Below are 23,605 nucleotides of genomic sequence, written 5' to 3' on the forward strand. Positions count from 1 at the left end.
CCATTACTCTGTAAACTGATAGTACTGAAAGGGGAAGGAAATAGGATAGTAAGAAAATGTAAAAACATTAATTTCTATAGATTAAGCATTTTCTATCTTGTTGGATCACTCAGACTTCATTCCATTCAAACAAGAAAGGATCTTAATACAGCAGGTAAATCATCCACAGAAAATGTGCATAAACTGGAGAACAACTCATAAGGGCTCTTCACTGACCAAGCTCAAAATTATTTCAGATAACCCCAACAAAGGTATATAGATGGACTTCATTTTCTCAAATTGATGTTTTGGAGTCAGTGTTGATGAAATAGGGTGTCCGGAAACCAGGGTTCAAAGAGCAATGTCATCCCCCCAGGGAAGATTTTACTCCAGAGCAGGATAACATTATTCTAAAAGTGTCTCTTGTTTTCCTCCTGCAGCTGGATCATTATCCCCCCGTGAGTTACCATCTGCCAAGTTCATCTGACACATTCTTCAATTCCCCCAAGTCGCTCTTTCTAGGAAAAGTTATAGGTAAGAATTTTGTTCTTTAGGTGTACATATATGTCAAGGGTAAGCATTGCATTCGGTGATATGAATTTGGATTTTAAAATTACCAGGTAAAATTCTTTCCTTGGGTTCAGTCAAGAATGGCTTCTTGATACAAGAAAAAGTTGTGCTGTTTTTCTCAGGAATGCAGAAGAGAGGCCTTATCAAATCATCTTTTTGGTAAATTGCTCATGTCATGCATCCTAAAGCTGCTAATCCACCTTTGAAAAGCATTGTGATTGGTGGTTGGAGCTTCTAAGTCAAGGATGGTAATGGAACCAGCAGTACTTAGAGCACAAGTGAAGCCAGTTATCTGCCCCAGGCTTCTTTCTATCTTGCCCATTAATTTATCAAAATCTCTCCCTACTCCCAATATCTAAATTAATTTTTTCTTTGTCTGAGCATATAAATATGATTCTCTCTCCATATCTCACTCTCAAGAAATCCTCCTGATATTATTTGCAATTTAGAAGACAAATAGGAATTAGAGAATTGTACCAAAATCTCCACAAAATTTAATTGTGAACCTAGAAATCACGCTTGCCCTTCTCCTCACTATAGGAGATTATATCTAGATTATATTTTTCAGTGTTTATTGTGGAGCCAGTGGAAATTTCTTTTACTATGGGATTATGTCTTAGGAACTCAAGATGAAAATATTAAGATAGTGGGTAATATGCAGACTGGGGAGGAGGTTACCCTGTGTTACCAGAATGATGTTAATTTTTTTAAGGCGCTGTTTGAAAGGAAATGGAGAGAGGATTGGCAGGAGTGGGGAACAGGAGACCCAACCTATAATGAAAATAAAAATATAGGACTTATTACAGGGCAACCTCCACGTTAATCACTTTAGATACATTAACTCATTTAATCTGCATAACACTTCTATGAGTTAAACAAGGTTATTAACCCATTTTATAGATGAGAAAACTGAGACACAGAAAGAATAAATAACTTTCTCAAGCTAATCAATTGTAGAAGCAAGACTTGAACCCAGGTATCCAGAAACTTCAGTCTGTCTTCTTAACTATATACTGTATTCCCTTTGATGGTTAACTTAGAAATAAAAAAAGAAAGACATAAGAGGAAGATTTGAGCAGCAGTTTGTGCTGGTATTGACTAATTGAGAGATAAGGCCTATATCAGACACCAGAAGTGGCCATGAGCAAAAAAGTGTGCCTGGACTTAGAACCAGGAACATACCAGTCACATTGGTAGGTACAGAATCTAGAAGACAATAACGCAAGTAGCATTGTACCTAAGACCTCAGAGGAAAAGATGACATCCTTAAGTACCACCTAAGGGAGTAGCACTCACTCAGTCACTGGGTAGAAGTGGGAAAAGAATAAGGGCTTACATTTATTGACCACCAACTGTATTTTAGGCATTGTGCTAAACATTTTACATGTGTAGAATCAATGAAATATCATGTCAATCCAATGAAGCAGGACCCACAATTATTATGCTCATTTTACACATAAGGAAACTGAAGCTGAGGGAGGTTAAATTTGATGACAGTTACTCAGCTACTATGTGGTAAAGAGGAGTTTTGCAGCTATGTCTCTCTGAGTCCACAGTCTTAGGTAGACAAGAAGAACTTGCCATTAAGAGTCAAGGTCCAGGGCGGTATGGCAGTGGCTCAGCAGGTAGCATTCTCACCTGCCATGCTGGAGACCCGGGTTCGGTTCCCAGTGCCTGCCCATGTCAAGGTCCACAAGAAGACCTGCAGCAGAAAATCAAATGAGCCATTAATTGGCAACAAGAAATGACTCTTTGGTGAAGTACAGCCTTGACATTCCTAAGACATATATCCTGAGACATTGGTGAGTGCCCATGTATTGCCATATGCAATCCTACAATTTAGTCAAAGGCAATTGAAAAATTTAAGTATTCTTTCAGGGCCATAATAATCCCATCAAAAAACTATACAATAATGCTATTATTCTTAAAGTAATATCAGCTATGAACATGCCTGAAACAATGAACTTTTTCACTTTATGAAACTCACAGTCAAGTTTTGATGGTAATATTTGATAACTGCTAGTTTCCCTCACTCTAAGTAGCACTTTCTAGTTCATCTGTATTTCAGGTCATATGATCAAATTCACTCCTCAGCAAAATTACAAAATACAATATGGCGGGGTATTTCAAGGTCATGAACAAATAAAGGTAAAGACAACATTCTCTACAGCTCAGGATTCATTGTGCTTTAAATCTGTATCAGGCTAAAAGAGTAACCTAAACCTCAGAAGTGTGAGTGTCACATCCTGAATTTCCTGTACACCAAAAGAAAAATTGGGTATATGCATAAATTAACCATGAGTATAGTGATGAGTTACATAAAGAACAAATAAATACCTGTAAGCCAATCCACGATCCTGCAATGGAGATCACATCATGTACATGACAGTAGGTTAGGACTTCTGGTACGTGTCCTCATGGCACTGACTTCTAGCAGAGGTTGACTCTGATTTTTCTAAAAGCAGGTATCTGATAATGATTGAATGGAAAAAATGTAGACTTTGAAATCAGGCAGAGCTAGTTAGGTTTGAATCTAGGCTCTCTCATTCATTAATATTGAAATCTTGGGCAGTCTCCTTTTACCTCTCAGAGCCTAGGTTATGTCAGCTGTGAAATGGGTAAAATAAATACCTGCAAGTTGTTAGCTCCATGAAGGTGGAGTTTCTGTTTTTTATTTAAAACCTAATCTATTTGCAACAGCTAGAATAATGCTTACCTACAGAATGCTGTCAATAAATATTTGTGGATTGAATCGACCACTCTTCTAATGTTAAGCTAATAACATCTTTAGAAGTATCCAACACAATGTGTGGTATACAAATAGTGAAAACAATTACCAGTCTTTGAATGTTGTCTATGGGCAGTCATTGTGTTGTGTACTTTCAATATATTACTGTCTGTGATCCTCACAACAGCACCCCACACTGCCATTGCCCTCATTGCAAAGAAGAGGGAACCAAGACTCAGAAAGGCTGTTTGCTCAAAGCAGTTTCTCAACAGTAGCATTATTAACATTTGGACTGCATATTTTGGGGGGGGGGGGGGGCTGTCCTGCACATTATAAGATGTTCAGCGGCATCCCTGGCCTCTAATCACAAGATGCCAGAGGCACTTGTGACAAGCATAAGTCTCCAGACATTGCCAAGTATCCCCTGGGAAAGGGGGAGCAATCCAAGTTGAGAACCTGGCTTAAAGTCTCTCAGCCGAGTGAATAGTAGAGCTGGGATTTGAAACAAATAATGTGTGACACCAAGACCTACATGATGCTTCCTGATAACACCTGCATCTTTCATGAGGATGAAGAAGCATGGAAGACGTGCTGGTTTGAATCTACATATACCCAAGGAAAGAGCTCTTTTAGTCTTGATCCTATCTTGTGGGGGCAGTGGCTTCTTTTTTATTTATCCCAATTCAACACTATAGAGTGTAGACTTTTAATTAGGCTATCTCCACAGAGATGTAACGTGCCCAATTGTGGATGTTCCCTTTCGATTAGAGTGAGACCTGACTCCACCCATTCCAGGAGGTTCTTGATTAGTTTGCTGGAGTCCTTTGAAAGAGGAAACATTTGGGGGAGAGCTCCGAGCTAACACAGAAGCCGATGCTTTGAGAACAGAGTTGACAGAGCCAATGTAGACGTTTGGAGATCGAGACAGAAATAGCCCGGGTGCTAAGCGAGGACTCACAGAAATAGCCAGAACCAGAAGAGAGGAAATCTCCGGCCCCAGCAGATGCTAAGCTAAGAGATGAAACCTAGAGTTTTGTCCCGGAACAGTTAAGGGAAGGCCCATAGATGCTTAGAGAGGAAACCACTGGCATCAGAAACTGGAAGCAACAGAACCGGGAACAAAGACCGGCAGATACCAGCCACGTGCTTTCCCAGAGCACCCTTCCTCGAGCCAAGGTGTCTTTCTCTGGATGTCTTAGTTAGGACATATTTATGACCTTAGAACTGTAAACTTTTAAGTTATTAAATTCCCTTTTTAAAAGCCATTCCATTTCTGGTCATTGTGTTCTGGCAGCTTAACAAACAAATTCAGAAGAGATCTGATATTCTGTAGATAAAGTTCTGTTAATACAATCAAAGGAGCCACAGTGAGGGCCAGAAAACAGCAAATGACTGCCTAAATCGTTAACCACCCCTTCAAGGCAATATTCCTTAAATAGCTGAACATTTAGTAGGTGCAGGATTGGTGAAGAGTGTTTTAAAATTTCCCTTTGGAAGCTGGACATACGTCAGTGAGAGAAACCAATTTGCATTTCATCAGCTGTATAAGTATTCGTTTGTGATAACAATTGAACTTGCAACCGCTTTCCCATGTACTCCAGTGAGATTTTGGAATCCCCAAAAGATTGACACCCCCAAGTTATTGCTTCACTGTGCCAGCTCCTAGTCAGAACCAGCTCCCATGAAAGAAGGAAAAGGAAGTGGGTTAAATAAATGCTGTGCCTCTGCAGGAACTCTTTGATAAGCACTGTTTGAAAAAAGATGCAAAAAAAAAAAGGATGGAAGAAAGTAACCTAACCAAGGGTAAGTGTGATCTTTATCAAGGGTAAAAGAGAAAAAATATTCTAGAAATAAAAGTGTGCTCACTGTCACCCAACAATGAAATTTTAGAACAGGCTCTTCTATAACTTCTGAGTCCTTCGAGAAGGAAGTCAGAATCACTAGCGACCAGCCAAGGTTCACAAAGTAGAAACTGCACCAGATCTAGTTATGTGCATTTTTTATCACTTATTAGCTGAGAGATTCCACAGACGTTATGTATCTGCTTTTCACCAGGAGATTGAATAGTCCCTCAAAAAAATCTAAAAGTAAAAGAAAAGAGGCATAATTTGAAGGCTGAAGCGGGGACCTCTGTTTGTGCATGCCTTTTTCAACATTACAATCAATGCCTTGCACAGAGACACAAACAGCACACTTATTAAGTTTGCAAAGGATACAAAGCTGAAAATGATGGTTTTAGATTACTATGCTGGGTGATAACAAAATATATAATAGAATAGAAATAAACCTAGAGGCCTGCACTTAGACAAGAAAGGGAGGGGGAAGGGAGGGGAAGGATGTAGGAGCTATGAAAAGGAGGATTTTAGTTTGTTATGAAAAATGACTTCCTAAATTAGAACTATTCCTGAATGAGTGGCCTTTCATTTGAGATCATAGACTTTCCATTATTGAGAGTATTTAACAAAAGCGAAATAGAAATTCATTCTGTACATTACGGAGATTTCTGGATTGAGTGAAGCCAGATGAGATAAAGTCTCAATACCCTTGAAACGTGAAGATGTATGACGTGAATAATTTTCTTATTAAACAGTGAGAAATGCAATATTAAAAATAGAAAAGGCTCAATCCATTGGAAAACTAAGCACACTTATATTCAAAGTTCCTTGATCTCATTCATTATAGCGGATGTATTATAGATATGAATTTAGAAGAACAGCAGTATATGTTATGCATCACATCACTACACTTTCAGTGTTATTAGACAGACAGCCTATTGTTTCACGGTGGCAGTAATCATTTAAATTTTAATTTTAAAAAGTTAATTCTGATCACTCTTTTTGATTAATTTTATTCAAATGAACTATTTATGCCATTGTTGAAGAAATCATAGTAATATAAAAGAATAATAGATATTTTATGATTAAAGAGGCAGTAATTCTTCTGTATAAATTTGAGAAGCTATGCTTGGAAAGAAGTTAAATATAATGCAGAGGAATTGTTGCTTTACTGATCATTGCTTTTAGTCAGCCTGCTTTCTTAGTGACAGTGGCTTGCAGTGTTGGGTTACAGGTGAATGTCCATCCATTTGAATTTAATATCGTTTGCAAGTCATATTGGGCTTAAATATTAACATCTGACAAGCAACTCTCATAGAAAATGTACCAGTAGCCACTTTGTGGCTTAAAATAATAATTATTTCTCATAGTTCTCGTCATGTGGCTTCGGAAGAGCATAGGGATGACTGAATGGTAAGATGGGCTCGCTCTCGTAGCTGGCAATAAGTGCTGGCTGAGCAGAGTTTAGCCAAGGCCATCTGCAGAGACCTCAGTTCTGCTCCTCAGGCTCCACATCATGGTTGCCTGGGCTTCCTCCCAGCATGGAGGTTGGATTCCAAGTTCCAAAAAGCAAAGGTGGAAGTTGGAGACCCCTGAAGGTCCAGCTTCAGAAGTTACACATTTCTGGGATCCAGCCCAGATTCCAGGGAAGGAGAAATACTCTATCTCTCTTTGGTGAAGTAGCTGGGTCACATTACAAAAGAGCATGTAGGGTGGAAGGTATTTTTGTGACTATCTTTGGAAACACAATTACTATCAGGAAAATCTGAAAACCCACAAGTTTCAGCATGATTAAACCTAGAATGTAAAGAGGCAAGTGATAAAAAGTATCGTAGCCACAGTAAGAAGGGTCCAGATTTGAACGGACTTTGTAAGTAGGACCATATGTCCCAATTTCTCCAAGGCAGTCTCAATTTCTTCCTGCCAGGACAGAAAAAGTATCATCAGAGTTCACTTTTGCTCCAAAATGAGACTTAGTTTTTATTGGTAAATTATATGAGCACCTATCTCATCTGGGGTTCTCTGAGAAGAAATCTTTGAGGTAGGGATTTGATTACAAGCTGATCCCAGGAAACACTAGTTAGCAAAGTAGAATCAAATAGAGAAAGGCATGGAACATTACCAACCGTTCACTCTGGTGGGCCACTGGAGCCCAGTGCCACCAGGGGACTGTAGGAGACAGAGTGGAACACTCCTCAGAGGCTGTCAACTAGGCACACGGAAGCTAGTTAGGGTAATTTCTGCACCTCGTCCCCATCCATCATTGGTGAGGGCTGCTTCCGGGGTCCTTCTGGCTTGTCCTGAGTTTGTGCCCAGCATGCTCCCCAGGACACAAGTAAGCACAGAGCATAGGGGATCACAGTCAGCAGCCTTTGAAGTCAGAGGTGAATGTAGAGGACTATGGCAGGGCACCGACAGCAGCTGCCATATGCTGGGATTTGTTTATAGGTCATGCTAAGGTCTTAATGTTATCGTGGGGGCAAAAGAGAGTCAAAGAAGGGATTTTTTTTTTTTTTAATCAGGGAAATAACCTGATTAAATTGACACTTTAGACAGATAGCACCACCTGCAGAGGGCAAACTCTCAGGGAATGTTCATGCAAGGAGACTAACATGATGGTTGCTACGGTTGTAACAGAGTTGTACAATGTAACAACCTAGGCATGCAGAGAAAATGCAATTTAATTATTTGCCTGTAATGAGCTGATATTTCTTCTGTTTACTCTGCAGCCCTTTCTTAATGAAGCTGGGTTACTCCCACACTGGTAACAGAGACCCCTGCACAGCAATTTCCTCCCGGAATCCCACACCGGGAAGCAAGGAAAGAGCCCCCTATTCTCTGTCCTCTCCCTCGCCCTTTATAAACACATTTTCTGCTCTTTAATCCAAAGTTTAGCTTTCCTCTTACCCTCTTCTCTCTTTCATCGTCCTCTCAGGTTTAAAAAAAATCCAAAGAAACAGCTTTTCTTTTACTTCCTTTATTAGTTAACTATTGAGAAAAAGCAAAGCAAACACTTTCAAAACTCAGAGGCTTAAATCAGCAACCATTTATCCTCACTAATCTGTGAGTCAGCTGAGGGGCAATTGATCTCGGCTGAGCTTAGCTGGGGTGATGGACTTTCATCTTCCTTCTGGAACCAGGAGACTCACATGGGCATATACTTCCCAAGACAATGGTGGAGCTGCAGAGAGCAAGCCCACTCATGCCAGCAATTTCAGACCTTTGATTTTGTCACATCCACTAACATCCACATCCATCAAAGCAAATAATGTAGCCACGCCTGACTCAAGGGACGAGGAAATAGACTGCTACTTCAACAGAAGGATCAGCAAAATCACATGGAAAAGATCAAAGGTATAAGGAAAGGTCACTAATGCAATCTAATATGTTCCCCTTTCATCGATGTCTCCTACAGCTGGGTTAGAAGCCTTCTGTCTTCCCCATCACAGGTGGCAGAAGAAGAAGATGCCATGTCTGCATCACAGGATAACTCTATGACCTGGGTCGTCCAAGCTTAACCTATGATGTGTTCAAAGGGAGGAATAAATGCATTTGAAGAAATCATTTTTTCCTTCAAAAATATGTTGAAGGTCTGTAGTGGCAGGTGGCAGGGAAAGAGCAATGAATACAGTACAAAAAGCCCATATATTTCAATGCGGGTAGATGAAGAAAGTGTGCAAGTAATAGTGCAATAAAACGTTAGTTAGCAGTAAGTGCTATGAAGAGATCTTCTCTTACAAGGTAATATTTAAACAGAAGCCTGAATCAAGTGAGGGAGGGAGATATATGGACATCTGGAAGAAGAGCATTCCAGGAAATGAGAAAGGCAAATGCAAAAGCATTTGAGATAGATAAATAGTTGGCTTCCTCATGGAACAGCAAGAGAGCCAGTGCATCTAGAACACAGTGATCAAGAGACAGAGCGGTGGGAGACAATTGAAGTTAGGTCAGCCAGACCCAAACTGTACAAAGCCGTGTACATCAATTTGGAAATATTGGATTTTATTCTAAGTGAGATGGGAAGCAGCAGAAGGCTCTGCACAAATAAGTGGCATGATCCAAACTATAAATTAGAAAGGTAATTCCAGGTACAGAATGCTAGATTGATTCTATGCAGTAGAGAGATGGTGGGGGCAGAATGAAGATAAAATAAGTTAAAATGCAGTTGTAGAGGGCGGGCAATGGTGGCTCAGTGGCAGAGTTGTTGCCTGCCATGCCAGAGACCCGGGTTCGTTTTCCGGTGCCTGCCCATGTTAAAAAAAAAAAAAAATGCAGTTGTAGAGTCCAGGTGGGAGTTGGTGCTTGTGCCAAAGTGACAGTAGTGGTGGCAAAGGAGAAGCTTTTGATGTAGAAATGTATTTTAGAGTTAGAGCCCAAAGAATATGGTAATAGATACGGTGGATGAAAGAAAGAGATGTTAAAGATGTTTCCCTAAGCTTTTGGCCTGGGTAGCTGGGTAAATGGTGGTGTCATTAACTGAAATGGGGGATATAGGGAGAGAAGTGTCTTTGGAGCTGGGAAATTAAAAAAACAAGAATTCAGGTCTGAATGATTAAAAGACAATTCTATTGAAGCCTAATCCTGCAGTGCATGTCAGAAACTGAACATGACCTGTAACAGTTCCTGTCTTCTCCCAGCTCTATCCTCCATTCCATCCTCCATTCTGTCCCCAGGCAAATGGATGACTTGAGTTGACTAGGACATGGGTCTTTACTCAGAAAGGCAAAAAGAGAAAAGTGTATTAATAATTTTCAGAGTATCACTCCATTAAACAGTAATACAAGTGATGCTTACATACCATGGACTACTACTCAACAATGAATCGGAGGTAAAAATTCACTCCTGTTAATACATACCACAACTTGGGTGAATTTCCAGAGAAACAGGCTGAAGGGGAAAAAGCCAAACCCAAAGGTTGCATATCTTATGGATCCATTTATGTAGCATTTTTGAAATGATGAAATTTTAGAAATGGAAGACAGATTAGTGGCTGCCAGGGGTTGGTAGCAGGGGTGGGGAGAGGGGAAGAAGAGGGAAAAACAGGAAGATGGATATGGTTGTAAAAGAATTAGAACTGTTCGTTGCCTTGACTGTGGTGGTGGAAACACAAGCCTACATGGGTGATAAAATTGCATAGAACTAAATACACACACAAACCTTTGGGGGAACCTGGGAAGCACATACGAGGAACCACTCTATAGTCTTTCTTACAGGTGTATGTGATTCAAAACTACCTCAATAAAATTTTCAATTAAAAAAAAGTAATGCAAGTAAAAGAAGATATAGTTCACCCTATTCAATGGAGTCATTTATGCATGGGCTGATATCTAGTAAAATCTACCAGGGGCTGGTACCCTAGACTCTGGTGGGTATTCCATAGAAAAGAAAGAGGAACATGAGGTTATTAAGTTAGCATGCCTGACCTTGTTCACTCTTTACTTTTCTGTCCTAGCCAATAGAGATTAAATATTTATTTACAACTTAGAATTCTGTAGTTCTTTTCGAGTCATTATTAAGGAAAATGATTGATACAATGCATTTTTTTAAATGGTAGATTGAACTTTCTGCTACTGCTTTCAGGGTGAGTCCCAGATAGCAGCTTGTCTCCTTGTGATGTATGTGATGTATGCAGCAAAACTGATAACCTAATAAATGGCAAGTAGTTAATTGAAATTTCTGGTTAATTGCATTTGGGTTTTATTATAATGATGAAAGAACTAGTAAGACACTAATGAGAAAGCTATTTAAGTGATAGGAGAAAAATAATATTAAAACTGAAGAGAAGCAATGATATCTAGTATTTCATGTCTTGAAGAATAAAGAAAATGTAACATAATCTTAATGTTGAAAAACTTCTCAAGGCTGAAGGAAGTCCTCTATTTAGAAAGAATTTGTCCACTGAGTTATAGATTCTTGAAGGTTGGCATCTCATTCTTTTAAAATTATACTAACTTTTATTCTTAGAAACTTGTTTTTTTCTTTTTATTGCTTTCATTAGAATCCTAGGAGGCCCTAGGAAATAATTTATTTAAACTTTGTCATATTGTAGAGAAGAAAATGAGGCCCATGAAGGTTAAGTGATGGGGCCAAGGTCACTCAGCGGGTTAGTTCAACGTCCCACAGCTGTTTTGTCCAACATCCTTTCCAATAAAACACACTATCATTATTATAATAATTGTCACCCAATTATTTGTAATATTGCTTGTCACTCAAGTATGTCTTTAAGAAGTACAGTTAATAATTACCCACTCTCAATATCTATAAAACAGCTGCAAAAGCCAATATTTTAATATACTTTAATCAAATAAAGAAAATTTTGTAGGGGAATGGGGAGTAAGAGCCCAGGGTCCAGTGTCAGATCACCTGGGATTCCAGCTGCCTGGTAAAGGAGCAGGTGTCTTGCATATCTGCAAAATGTGGAGACTAGAAGTACCAATGTCATAAGGATTGTTGTGAAGATTTAAAATGATATCATGAATGGAAGTACCTGATGCATAATAAATGCTCAATATATGTTAGGCAGTGTTATTACACCTAACCTTTGATTTTTAGTTTATAAAAATAAAGGAGGGGCATGTTTCCCAGACCATGCACAAAAAAAAATTTTAAATAAAGGAACTCACCTGGATAGGTAACGAGAAAACTACTCTCAAAATACATGTATCCCTCTGATAATACAGGAGTTAGTTCCTGCAGAAAGAAATGACTACTACAGAGGGAGACCTTTCCAGTTCTAGTCTACCTTCCCAGTTGACAAAGGGACTTGAGAAGTACAACAGAACCATGAGTGTTGAGAAAAAGAGTGCTGTCCACTGGACAGAAGTCCTTCGTAGATGAATGAAAGAAAGTTTTTCAGGCTATAGCCAAATCCAAGAAGTTTGTTTGTTTGTTTGTTTTAAACTTTGATCGCTACTCCAAATATAATGCTCAAATCTATTCACTACAGAAAAGCCAAATTTGGCATTAACCTGTATGAGCTTTTAACACGATGGCATTGGCTTTGGTCCCAGCCATTGGAGCTCCCATACTATGTTCAGATTTGCTCTCTCTCCTTAGCTTCCCAGCTCTTCAGACCTAAAAAACAGTCCATCTACTACTGGGAAAAGTGTCAGATTCCATTCATTACTGAGATACCAAGCATTTTTTAATTAATAAATTTATATTTTAAAAAAAGTATTAAAAAAAAAGGAAGGGAGGGCTGACATAAAAACAAAGAATGAAATAAACAATGAAAACCTCAGGAAACTTTCAAGTGATAACAAATGGCTACCGTAATCTCTCTGCCTTGTTTTCCATAATTTAATAATTTTTCATTAATAAAAGCAAGCAAAATAAAAGCGTTTATCAATGAAATGTAATGTAAGAGAACTGAAGTTCTGTTTTCATGACATGTTTAGTATTTGGGTGAACAAGCTTGTCAAAAGCAGAGAACTTTATTCTGTTCCTTACTCTGATCTTCAGGACACCTGCCTTTCACAGATGGCATGTGTTTATATATTCAGTTGTTTCTGAGAAACAAAAATATTGAAAGTCAACATTCCTCTTTTTATGGCATTCCAAAAAATTTCTGATGACATGGAACAAATGTAAGTTCTCATATACGTTGTTACTTAACTCCCTGTGGTAGGTTGGCTTTTGTACCCTGCTAAAAAACATGTTTCTATTCTTAATCCGCATCCCTGAAGGTGTGAACCCATTGTCATAGGAGCTTTTGAAGATGTTATTTTTAATTAAGGTATGACCCAACTCAATCAGGGGGGGTCTCAATCCATATTCCTGGAGTATGATGAAATACGCAGAAGAAATTCAGACACAGTCAATCGGAGAAGGCTACAGTAGATGCTGGAAGTCAGTGGAAACAGGAAGAATAGGCACAAGGAGAGAGAGAGGGACAGGAGGCAGAGACGCAAGCAAAGAACCCCAAGGACTGCAGCAAGCTGGTGTCAGAAAGCTAAAGACTTGAGGGAGAAAGCATGGCCTTGCTGATGACCTGATTTTGGACCTCTAGCCTTCTAAAGTATAAGCCAATAAATGCCTGTTGTTAATCCAACCCATTGAGTGGTGTTTGTCATAGCAGCCCCGGTAAACTAAAACACGCCCTGTCACATAAATATGATGACATTTGCACAGCATTCTGCAGTTTAAAGTCCTGTCCATTGTCACACATGATGTCCATAGAGCTAAGAGAAGTCATTTAAATTCACGCATCCAACGAGGTTACCCGTGTAGAATCCGATCTCCTCCTGGTTTCCAGCAGGAGACAACATCTCAGTGCCTCCCTCACGACCAACATGAGATGCCACTCAGCAACTCCACATCTTGGAATCCCGAGTAGGACATGGCATGGTTTGGGGGACAAGAGTCTGGGCTACAAAGACCCTTCACATAATTTTGTTAATGGCCTAGCATTTAAACCTTGTAGATCTTGAAGGTTAACACACTGGCATAAAAAGAAATCAGGTCCATCTTCATTTGAACACTAATACTCTGAAGTATAAAATAGAAAAGCAAAATGAAAGGGTGGACAGAAAGAAGCAGATTTAGACTAGGTTAGCATTTGGGAATTTTCCCTAGCAGCCTTATGGACATTTTTGGAAAGGACAACCTCACTGCAGATTTATCTGTAACAGTTTGAAGGAAGAATAGAGTAACCACAGAAAAATAAATGTTTGCCTGGAAGAGTTATTCATCTCTTAAAAATCCAGAGAGTGTGAATAATCCTGCTATAAAAACAGCATTAAACGTTTACAGCAGATATTTCATTTGAGTGCTATGTTTTCTGGCAGCAAGCATGGCTAGATTTTGAATATGACATTTCCATGCTCTGAAAATAAGATCGACAACAGACTCTGTGATCTAGGTTTTCTTTCCTGCATTTAAATATAGCAGACAAAAGCAGTAAAGTGTACATATAGAAGGAAATTAAGCTTCTAGAAGAAACTTTAAATAATTTTTAATTCATAATTCATGATACTTCACCTAGGTAAATTCACTCTCAAACTGTTATTCCATCTTCATTGTCCATGAGGAATTAATATTCAAAATATAAAATCAGAGAATAAAATTGTCATAAATATAATCAGAAATGAACTTTATCCTGTTTTTTGTTTTTTGTTTTGTTTTGTTTTGTTTTGCCACTAGTGACAACTTTAACAAACTATCCCTCAGTCTCACCTAGAAAAATTAGTCAAATAAAATGTAGGTTGAATGCTTACTAAGAGCAAGGTATTTTCCTGACATTTTATTAATCTTGAATACTCACTTTGCAAGTAACTACCAATTTAAATCTCCACTGACAGATGAGGAAAGAGGCTTAGAGAGTTTAAAGGGACTTGCACAAAGTCATCGTTAGCAAGTGATAGAACCAGTTTCCACAGCAGTTCTTTCTAAGTTTGTTTATTTATTGTCTTCATTAGTTTTGTGAAAGAGAAAAGATCCTGAGAGTTAAGCTTATTACATTTATTTGACACTTCAAAAAAGGGCATCATCAAGCCACTAGAATTCACTTCAAGTTTGTTGGAAATACATGGTATATAGAGGGGTAAGTGAAACAACACCATGAAGAAACAATCAGACAAATCTAGAATGTGGGACACCCTAAAACAGCCTGCACTCTTCAAAAAAGGACAAGTCCGTGAAGAAATAAAGAAAATGTAGCAGGACTCTTTTAGGTTAAAAAAGCACAGAGATAATACAACCAAGCAATTCCATGTATGAAATTAATTAGACATTGCATACATTTTATAGTTATAAAGATATTTTTAGGAAAATTGGATAAATTTAAATATAGAATAGATAGTAGATGTTATGAAATTAGTTTTCCTTTCCTTAGCTTCCCTTAGGTGTGATAATGGTATCATGGTCATTAGAAGAATGTCCCTGTTCTTAGGAGATGCTGCTGAGGTATGTAGGCTTGAAGTATCAGAATACTTGCAATTTATTTACACATGATCCATTTGTTAAAAAGTTTGTGTATATGTGTGTGTGCGCATGTGTGTGTAGGGAGAGAGAGGGCACAGATGTGGCAAAATAGTAACACGTTTAATCTAGGTGAAGGGTAGATAGGTAGGTATTCATTATGCTATTCTTTCAACTTTTCTGTACTTTTGAAATTTTTTTTAAATAAAAAGTTGGGGGTGGCGCAATGGTGGCTCAGCAGGGAGAATTCTCACCTGTCATGCCAGAGATGCAGGTTCGATTCCCGGTTCCTACCCATGCCCAGGGAAGGGAGGGGTGGGGCAGGTCAAGAAAAAAAAAAGTGAAAAGTTAAAACAAGGAGGAGGATCATCATCTCTGATAACCGCCTACTCTCCTATCTGCTTTCCTTCCATCTCCTCTGTTGTTCCAAAGTGTCATCAACTTTGAACCAGTCAGAGGTCTCCAAGCTATCTGGAACCCTGGAATATGAGAGCCAGGCTACCTACAGACAGAGCTGGCTTCAGAATCCAGGTTAATATGGGAAGTGCAGTAGGAGGTAGGGAGGAGAGAAAACTCAATAATGATGGGATCAATACAAATCCTAGGCATTGAAGAATTTTTGAGAGCCTAATTATTATTCTTTAAAGTGTTGTAAGTTTTTGCAGAGTTTTCTTTACCATTAGTCATATGAATAAACTCTAAACTATGTTAAATCTCTTTGTTCTTTAGTAGTAAAGCCATTTAATTAAAATTAATTAATATTAAGTGAATGGTAATATAAGGTACAAATGGGATCATATAAATTGACCTAGCCTTGCAAATGACTTACTGTTGTGTGGTTTGGCAGCTTGAAAGTTTGACTTCACAGCCTTATTTTTTTTTTGGAAGGGGAAAAATAAATCAAGACGCTAAGTTCAAACAACCACTATAGAAAAGAGGTAGAAGTCAATATACAAAAACAGTGTTTGCAGCTTTGCTCATAACAGTGTGACCCTCACAGCACTTGGACTAGTTAACATCACTAATGAGCTGAATACCACCAATTCAGTAATTATTTTCATTTCATGCTCTTGTGCTCTGTTTGTCCTTCTTTTCCTTCCTAATGTTTGTTCCCTGCTTAGTCCCAAAGCAACTGTTTTTAAGCAATCTGTATATACTCACTTTAAGATAATGTAATAACATTAAATTAAATTATGGAGGAGAAATTACACTAATAACTATGTAATAACATAGTTATTACACTAATAACTATGATTTTGCATATTGTATGGGTCTCTTCAGATTTTTCATTATTTTGCATAAATAATTAGGCAAAAATTGTGGCATTCATTTCCCCTGCTTCCTTTCCAGTCCGTTTAAGGTACCTGCAAAGCCTTTCTACAGGACTGAGGAGCATAAGCGTACTTTTAAGGTTCAGAAAAGTGACTCATAAACCACAATTCAGTCAAATTCGGCAGATATTTCTTGATCAACCGCTCTCTGCTCAGGGCTGGCATAGGGACCTGTTTGTAAACTTCCTGTTCATTTAACTTTTTAATACAAATAGTTCAAAATATCTTCTCCTTCAGCAAAACAAGGAAGAAAAAACAACTTTGTATGTTGAATTTTGAATACCCAAGAAAATTGAATTGGGGGAGGTTAGCAGGGCCCTTTCTAGCCTCATCTCCCCTGGATTTCACCAGTCCTCTGAAAATACAGGATTGTTTTTCTCAACATGTGCCCTAAGGGGACCCCATCAGCTCAGCACTTTCATTGTCCCCAACCCATAGGAGGTCACGGTGCCCCCAGAACTTGCTTGAAGAGCTATCCTGAAAGGATCTGGGGGAGAGAGTCTCTTCCGTGAAAAGAAGGCTGGCTAAGAGGATGGAAGAGTCACAAGAAGGCAGGCAGATGCTCACCCCAAATTGTGTTTTCAGGCACAGAATGAGTTTGTGAGTCATGAGAGAAGTAACTGGAATGATATTACTGCATGTCACTGTGACCGCTGAGAGCTCTTCAGATTCCTACCTCCAGACTGAAATAGCAGAGAGATTCTGAAGCAGTCCTCAGCTAGGTACAGCCAAGAAGATGCCAGTTTATGGTTTTTTCACCCACTCTCATCTTTACTCATAAAACCTCAGTACATATTAGACTCCCTCTGTCCCACAAATTCCTGTTTCCCTGTGTCCAAGAGGCAAAACAACAAATTCAGGAAACAATGTAGAGATGCAGTATCTTAGTTTCCTGGGGCTTCCATAACAAAGTACTACAAGTTAATCTCTCACAGTTCTGGAGGCTGGAATTCTGAAATCAGGGTGTGGGAAAGGTTTTGCTGCCTCTGAAGCCTGAAGGGGAGAATTTGTCCCATACCTCCCTCCTGCTTCTGCTGGTGGTTTGCCTGCAACCCACAGCATTCTCTGCCTCAGCTGCCACATGATGTTCTCCCCTCTTCTGTGCGGCCAAATTTCCCTTTCCTATAAGGATACCAGTCCTATTGGATTAGTGACTCTACTCCAGTCATTTTAACTTGCTCAATTCTATCTGTAATGCCTGTCTTTCCACATAGGGTGACATTCTGAGGAACCAGCATGAGCACTTCAGCATATTTTGGGGGGGGAGCACAATGCAATCCATGATAAGTAGGGAGAACAGAATTGCACTCAGCAAGCAGAGTTGGCACCAAAATAGCCAATCATCCATTCTGAAGTCTGCTACCCGGTGGCTGGTACCAGCTTCCACAGGCCAGGTTCTCTTGATGTTGGCTGGATGAACTCCCTAGCTTTTGTCTCTAGCCTCTTTTACAGACAAAACTCACCAGAAATAACACTTTCAGGGCGGGAGGGATGGGCAGCAAGAGGGAAGCAGACATTCCCTCACTGAACACACGATGCTATCATGAATACAAACATCTTCTTATGATGAACTCACTTTCACATGAACATTTTAACGCATGGAAAGTTTTTTGCTACAAAGACGTTTCTTCTTTTTGATGACCAACCACGTTGTTTTTTAAGATAACTTCTCTAATAGTAAAGAAAACACAGGTGAAATGCATAAAAATGTGTAACAGTTATAACCAGAATCTATTTTCCATGCCATATGCAGAGAATAATTGTATTTCCTTTCTCAATCAATAGAAAAGTGCCATTTTTAAGTAAGTATCCACATCTTCCTAGATTCTTTTAAAATAGCCACCTAATTAGATACTATAATTTTTTATATCCCAGGTCTTAAGTATTTAAGGGGACAAACTATGAAATTTAAATTGACAATAAAAGTAGAGGAAAGAGAAAAAATAACCATTATAAAAATGTTTCTTGCTTTAAAAAAAAAATCATTGTTGTACCCCTTTTACCTTCACTTTTAGTAATCTGAACCCAACCTTCTGTGACATGATAGAGAGGAGGAGTGGCACAGAAAATCAGGCTAACTAACCACTCTATTCCTGTGTAAATTATAACCCTAAAATATTTTCTGTACTGCTTTCAAGAGAGGAAATGAATCTGCAAAACATTTTTTATTATTTTAAAAGCTCCCTATATTTTGATTCCCAATGTGAAGCACAAGAATCTCCAAACTAAATCTAATTTCCAAAGATGAAAATCCTTACTCACCTTCTTTATGCTATCATTTAAAAATGAATATATCGGATCTTAAATAACACATTCCACAGGTGAGAGCAACAGACAAACCTCTCACTTCCTATCTCGCCTGCTGATAGTGCCTTACTACCCTAAATTACTGCCACAGATTCATTAAAGCAGCTGTTCATTTCCAACTGTAATTAGGTCTCCCATTTCAGTCTTTCATGTCAAGCTCATCATTCAAAGTGGCATCCAGGCTCACTTTTCTACCAAGTCCTTCAAGGGTGCTATCTTGCCTCTAAATGCACGTGATAAATATGTCAGCATGCGATGCTTCCCATCTCTGGGGACCATCAATTGCTTGCAGTTCAGAGATCCTTTTCTAGCAGCCGCTCAGATTCATGTTCATGCGGATGTTATTTTTGTGGCTGCACAAAGGGGAGTTATTTCTTGAAATGGCTTTTGTTATAAAAGATAGCCTTCATGTGAAGTTGGGTTTTATGTTAGCTGCTTTTCATAAGATGGACAAGCACAAGTCAGATTTTACATTTATATGAATGAAGACGCTCTGACAGAGATATTCGGATGGTGCTGAGTCTTACAGACATCAGGATCCGAAACAATTCGATATTTATAGGTTTCTACTATGTGCAAGGAGTCAAAACTAGGTATTGCGAGGCCATACTAAATCCAATCCAACACTGAATCATTATAGAAGAGTTGATGACAACAAAAGAAGTGGGTAAATAATCCTGAGTCAAGGTAGAAAATCCTAAGTGCCAGGAGAAGAGTATACACAAAAAAAAAGCTTTGAAATCTCAGAGAAAGTAGTAATTATTTTCAGTTCATTCTATTGATTTCAATGGGGCAGCGATGCTAGGCTGGTAAAGAAAGACAGCACTGTTGAGTATCAGCAAACAATGAACAACAGTCTGAACATTTCACTTTATAGCTCTAGAAGAAAAAGGGGAAAATGCCCCCTATTAGTATTAGCTGAACCCAGGAAAATTCAGAAGCAACATTATTTTCTTGCAAAAGACAGATTTTCATGAATAGCAGCTTTTCAAAAATCTATGTGTAAGAGCACTTAGGAACATTTATTCTCTTCTTGTGCACAGAGGACAAAGGGAAGAATTCCCAATTAAACCAGAAATGCAGAATGAAGTTTACTAAATACTGTGGACCAGGAGGAAACTACTAGAGTTTTTGTTTACGAATCAATATAGGTATTCTAAATAATGCTGTACCCAGTATGGAAAATTCAAATTCCTACAAGTTCTGTATTGCATTTGGAACCCCAAAACAGAAAGCTATGTTTGCAGTAATAGGTTTGGAGGCTATCATTACAGTGTGAAGCATAATGAGGCCAACAGCACGGCTTAGTTTGACAAAGAACTGGATCCAGACAGAAAAGGGAACTTTAGTACCTTAAGCCTGGGGAAGAGAGAAGACAGTAGCTATCAAGCCCATGCTAGTTCTTGGAGTTGCACTGCCTTTTATGGAGTCTCCCCTGGGAGATCTGGAGTCTTCTTTGGCTGAGAGTGAGCCAACTAGGGAAGGAAATGATACGAGGCATCCTAATTGCTACCTACCAGCCAAACACACAATGGATGACACCACAGAAAATAAGCCAGCTGTTTCCTATCCCTCCCCTCCACCCCAACATTTGGTCTCAGTGACTTTGTACTACACCAGGGTCCCTCTTTGGTTAATCTGAACCCTGAAACAGAAAGGCTGTGCCAGGCAAACATGTAGCAGATGGCTATAATTGCCTGAGCCATCTAAACTGGCAAATTTTCTTTTTTATTTGCATATGAGATAAATCTCTCCCAATATTAAATTATGGTGTGAGTAGAGATTTTTTCATGGAGTACACTTGTATAACCACTGCAATTACAAAAAGTTTAAGGAACCAATGATCAAAGTCTGCTACAGGAACTTGAATTGTTGTAATATCTTATTTCTCTTTATAACTCTCTCCTACTAAATCAACACATATTTACACACGCACATGCACACACATGCTCACACAACTACAAACCTGTTTTAACATGGGATTTTTCTCTGTGACATTGAAAGACCACTTAAAAGAGTAAAAAAAAATAATAGTATTAAAATTAAGTACATTTGGGGTGGGCCACGGTGGCTCAGCGGGCAAGAATGCTTGCCTGCCATGCCAGAGGACCCGGGGCCTGCCCATGTATAAAAAAAAAAAAAAATTAAATACATTTGGTTTTCTGTTGGTTAAAATGATAATCTTGAAGTATTTAGCTTTCTTTTAGTAACTTGTAGTAAAAGATTATTCTTATCTTCTGTATAATCTACTCAGGTAGAAAATAATCTGAATGTTATTAGAATAATTTTTGTACTTTGTGTTGACTTCATCATGTCCTTGATTATTTAAACAATGAAAACAAACAAATAAAACAAAAGACAGACAAAAAATTAAGTAGACATTGATTTGGCTTGCAGATCAGCTGCCTAGCTGGCAAGGCATCTTCTATATGGCTATTTTTCTGAGTTTTAGAATTCTGCTATCAAATTAATGATAATGAATATAAAGAATGTAGCACAGTAGGTGGCCAAAGCTATCTAATAAATGGAGAGTAAATGAGGAAATGGATTAGGAACTGGCCTCTACAGCAAATCCCAAAAATATTTTATTGATCTTTGACACACAGTCCTCCGATATAAAAGTAGAGTGACACATCCGAAAGCATTACTGGCAAGTTGGGTGAGAATTTTTATTTGTTTTCATCTCTTACTCCTGATACATTCTAACAAAAGCCTAAAGGAAAGCCTAGATGTTTGTGAAAGAGAAGTGATGGCCTTAATGTGATTGACGTTTGTGTTGGCATTTAGGATTCCCATGCTTTCAGGTTTCACATGTAGGACCTAAGCACCTTTGGTCCAGAAAGGGAAGGAAAGCACAGAAGATGCTTTCTAATGTTCTAAGCCTGTGCCATGCCTCACTCACCCCAAAGCACCCTGAGAACAGGCTACCCATAGAAGGCTAAAATCCTTCTACTCTCAGAAGGCACATGGGTACACATCTCTGTGGCATAAAAAAAAAAAAAATCTCAAGCCAAAAAATGTATTGTCTTTTACTCATTCATTCAAAAAATACTTATTAAGCATCTACTTAATTAAACAGTATTAAGCTCAAATAGAGATAGTAATTAAGCATTATTATGTGTATGCATGATTGACCTAGGAAGAGTAACACAATTTTATCAGTTTTTTAATCCTAAATTTGGCAAACAAGAGAGCACTCATAGCTGTTTTGAATTAATTAAAATTTGGAGAAGTCTATACAAGCCTATTGTCCTTCCATTTATAGGGTAAAGGAGCAAATCTTTATGTTACCTAATGGAAGTTTAGGCATTAAAACATAAAGACCTTTTAACTATTTTATTATTCAGAATTTGGGACCTGAATGTAGGAAAGTCAAATCTAAGAATTGTTATGACATAAGGTATGTCATATGTATCTTAAGATAAGAACTGCTTACAGGCAATTTATAAAATAAAAATTTAAAAAAAAACAATGTTTGAAGATTCTCAGGGAAGATGATGGAGTACAGAGCTCCAGGAATCGGTCCCTCCATTAGAACAACTATTAAACTGACAGGAAGGGTCTGAATCAACTATTTTGACACTCCAGTGTCCAGAAGAATGCTGTGCAGCATCCAGGGAAAAGCAGGAGTGAGAGGCTGGTAAATTGCAGTAAATGCTAGTGATTTGTACTCTCCATGTGGGAGACTGTCACCCATCCCCCAGCCTTGCAGCAGGCAGCCAGAGTGGGACATAAAGACCTAGTTACCCAAGATTCAGGAGTATGTGGTCTGAGCACTGATCACTGCTTTGAGTAGCTATTTCGGATCGCTGGGAGCCTGGCTCTGAGGGAAGCCATTGCTCCAACCCACACCAGACAAAAGTGGTGGAGGGGACTGAAAGGTAGCAGCTTCTTCAGAGCTGCATGCACAGTTGAAGGGCTACATTTGCTGGGCAGATGCCAAGATGAGAAAGCTCAGCTTTGGGGAGCTGAGGGGCAAGCTCCTGGAGCCCTCCCTGGCCCCAGCCTTATCCCCTCCCCAGGGCAATTTGGAACCAGCCAGTGCTCACTTTGTAGGTCTCGAGCCTTGTTTTGGCTGGGATAGGCTGAGCTGGAAAACAGCTCTCCAGCATCCCCCCTGTTTTAATTTCCTTAGCTGCTCAAGTAAATACCATGCAATGGATTGGCATAAACAATGGGAATGCACTGTCTACTTTTGAGTCTAAAGAAAGTCCAAATCAAGACGTCATCAAAGGAATGCTTTCTTAGTCTGCCACTGTCTTCACCTTCTAACTGCTCCCAGTAGCTTTCTCACTCTGGTCTAAATTTCATTCCACTTATTAAGTACTCCAGTAATAGGATTAAGACCCATCCTGATTGAGGTGGGCCACACCTTAATTTAAATAACCTCATCAAAAGTCCTACTTACAATGCGTTCACACCCACAGGAATGGATTAAGTTTAAGAATATGTTTTTCTGGGGGCACATACAGCTTCAAACCATCTCCAGCTCTCCTAGAATTTACCTTCCTGGCAAAAGCAGCTTGAGACAGAGAAAACAGAGTAAGAAAGAACTGAGACAGGGGGGCTGGGGCAAAGGCTTACCTGCTTTAAGGGCTGCAAAAGAGCATGTGGGAGAGGGAGAAGGTCTACTTCCTGGAAGTAAACAGGGCCATTCAAATTTCTATAAAGAGGGAAACTCCTAAGGCCACTGCACAAGCCCAGGATAAGGCACAGGCCCAGAAAGGCAGAGAAAACCCTGCACTTTGGTTTGCCTTAGGCTGACTTTCTTGATGGAAGGGCTGAACTCTGAAGGAGAGCACCGGCCAACACAAAGCCAAATTGCAAAGAGTGTGAAAGATGTTTTCTGCTTGGGTTTGCTAGTTTTTATTAGCTCCTGGACACTCAAGAATATCTCTGTCATATCACTAGATGGATGCTAACTCAAGAAACAGACA

At 39.0% G+C, this 23,605-nt stretch overlaps 1 protein-coding gene across 1 annotated transcript in view; it reads left to right on the forward strand.

The window, feature by feature from the left end:
• CNTNAP2 (contactin associated protein 2) overlaps window positions 1-23,605 on the forward strand; it is a 1,376,829-nt gene that overhangs the window by 1,254,249 nt on the left and 98,975 nt on the right. Inside the window, exon 19 of the mRNA XM_077159101.1 lies at window positions 420-513. Coding sequence (XP_077015216.1) covers window positions 420-513 — 94 coding nt within the window. The remainder of the gene's footprint in view (window positions 1-419; window positions 514-23,605) is intronic.

Source organism: Tamandua tetradactyla, chromosome 1 (genome assembly GCF_023851605.1).
Source record: "Tamandua tetradactyla isolate mTamTet1 chromosome 1, mTamTet1.pri, whole genome shotgun sequence".
In the NCBI taxonomy this organism is placed as follows: Eukaryota; Metazoa; Chordata; class Mammalia; order Pilosa; family Myrmecophagidae; genus Tamandua; species Tamandua tetradactyla.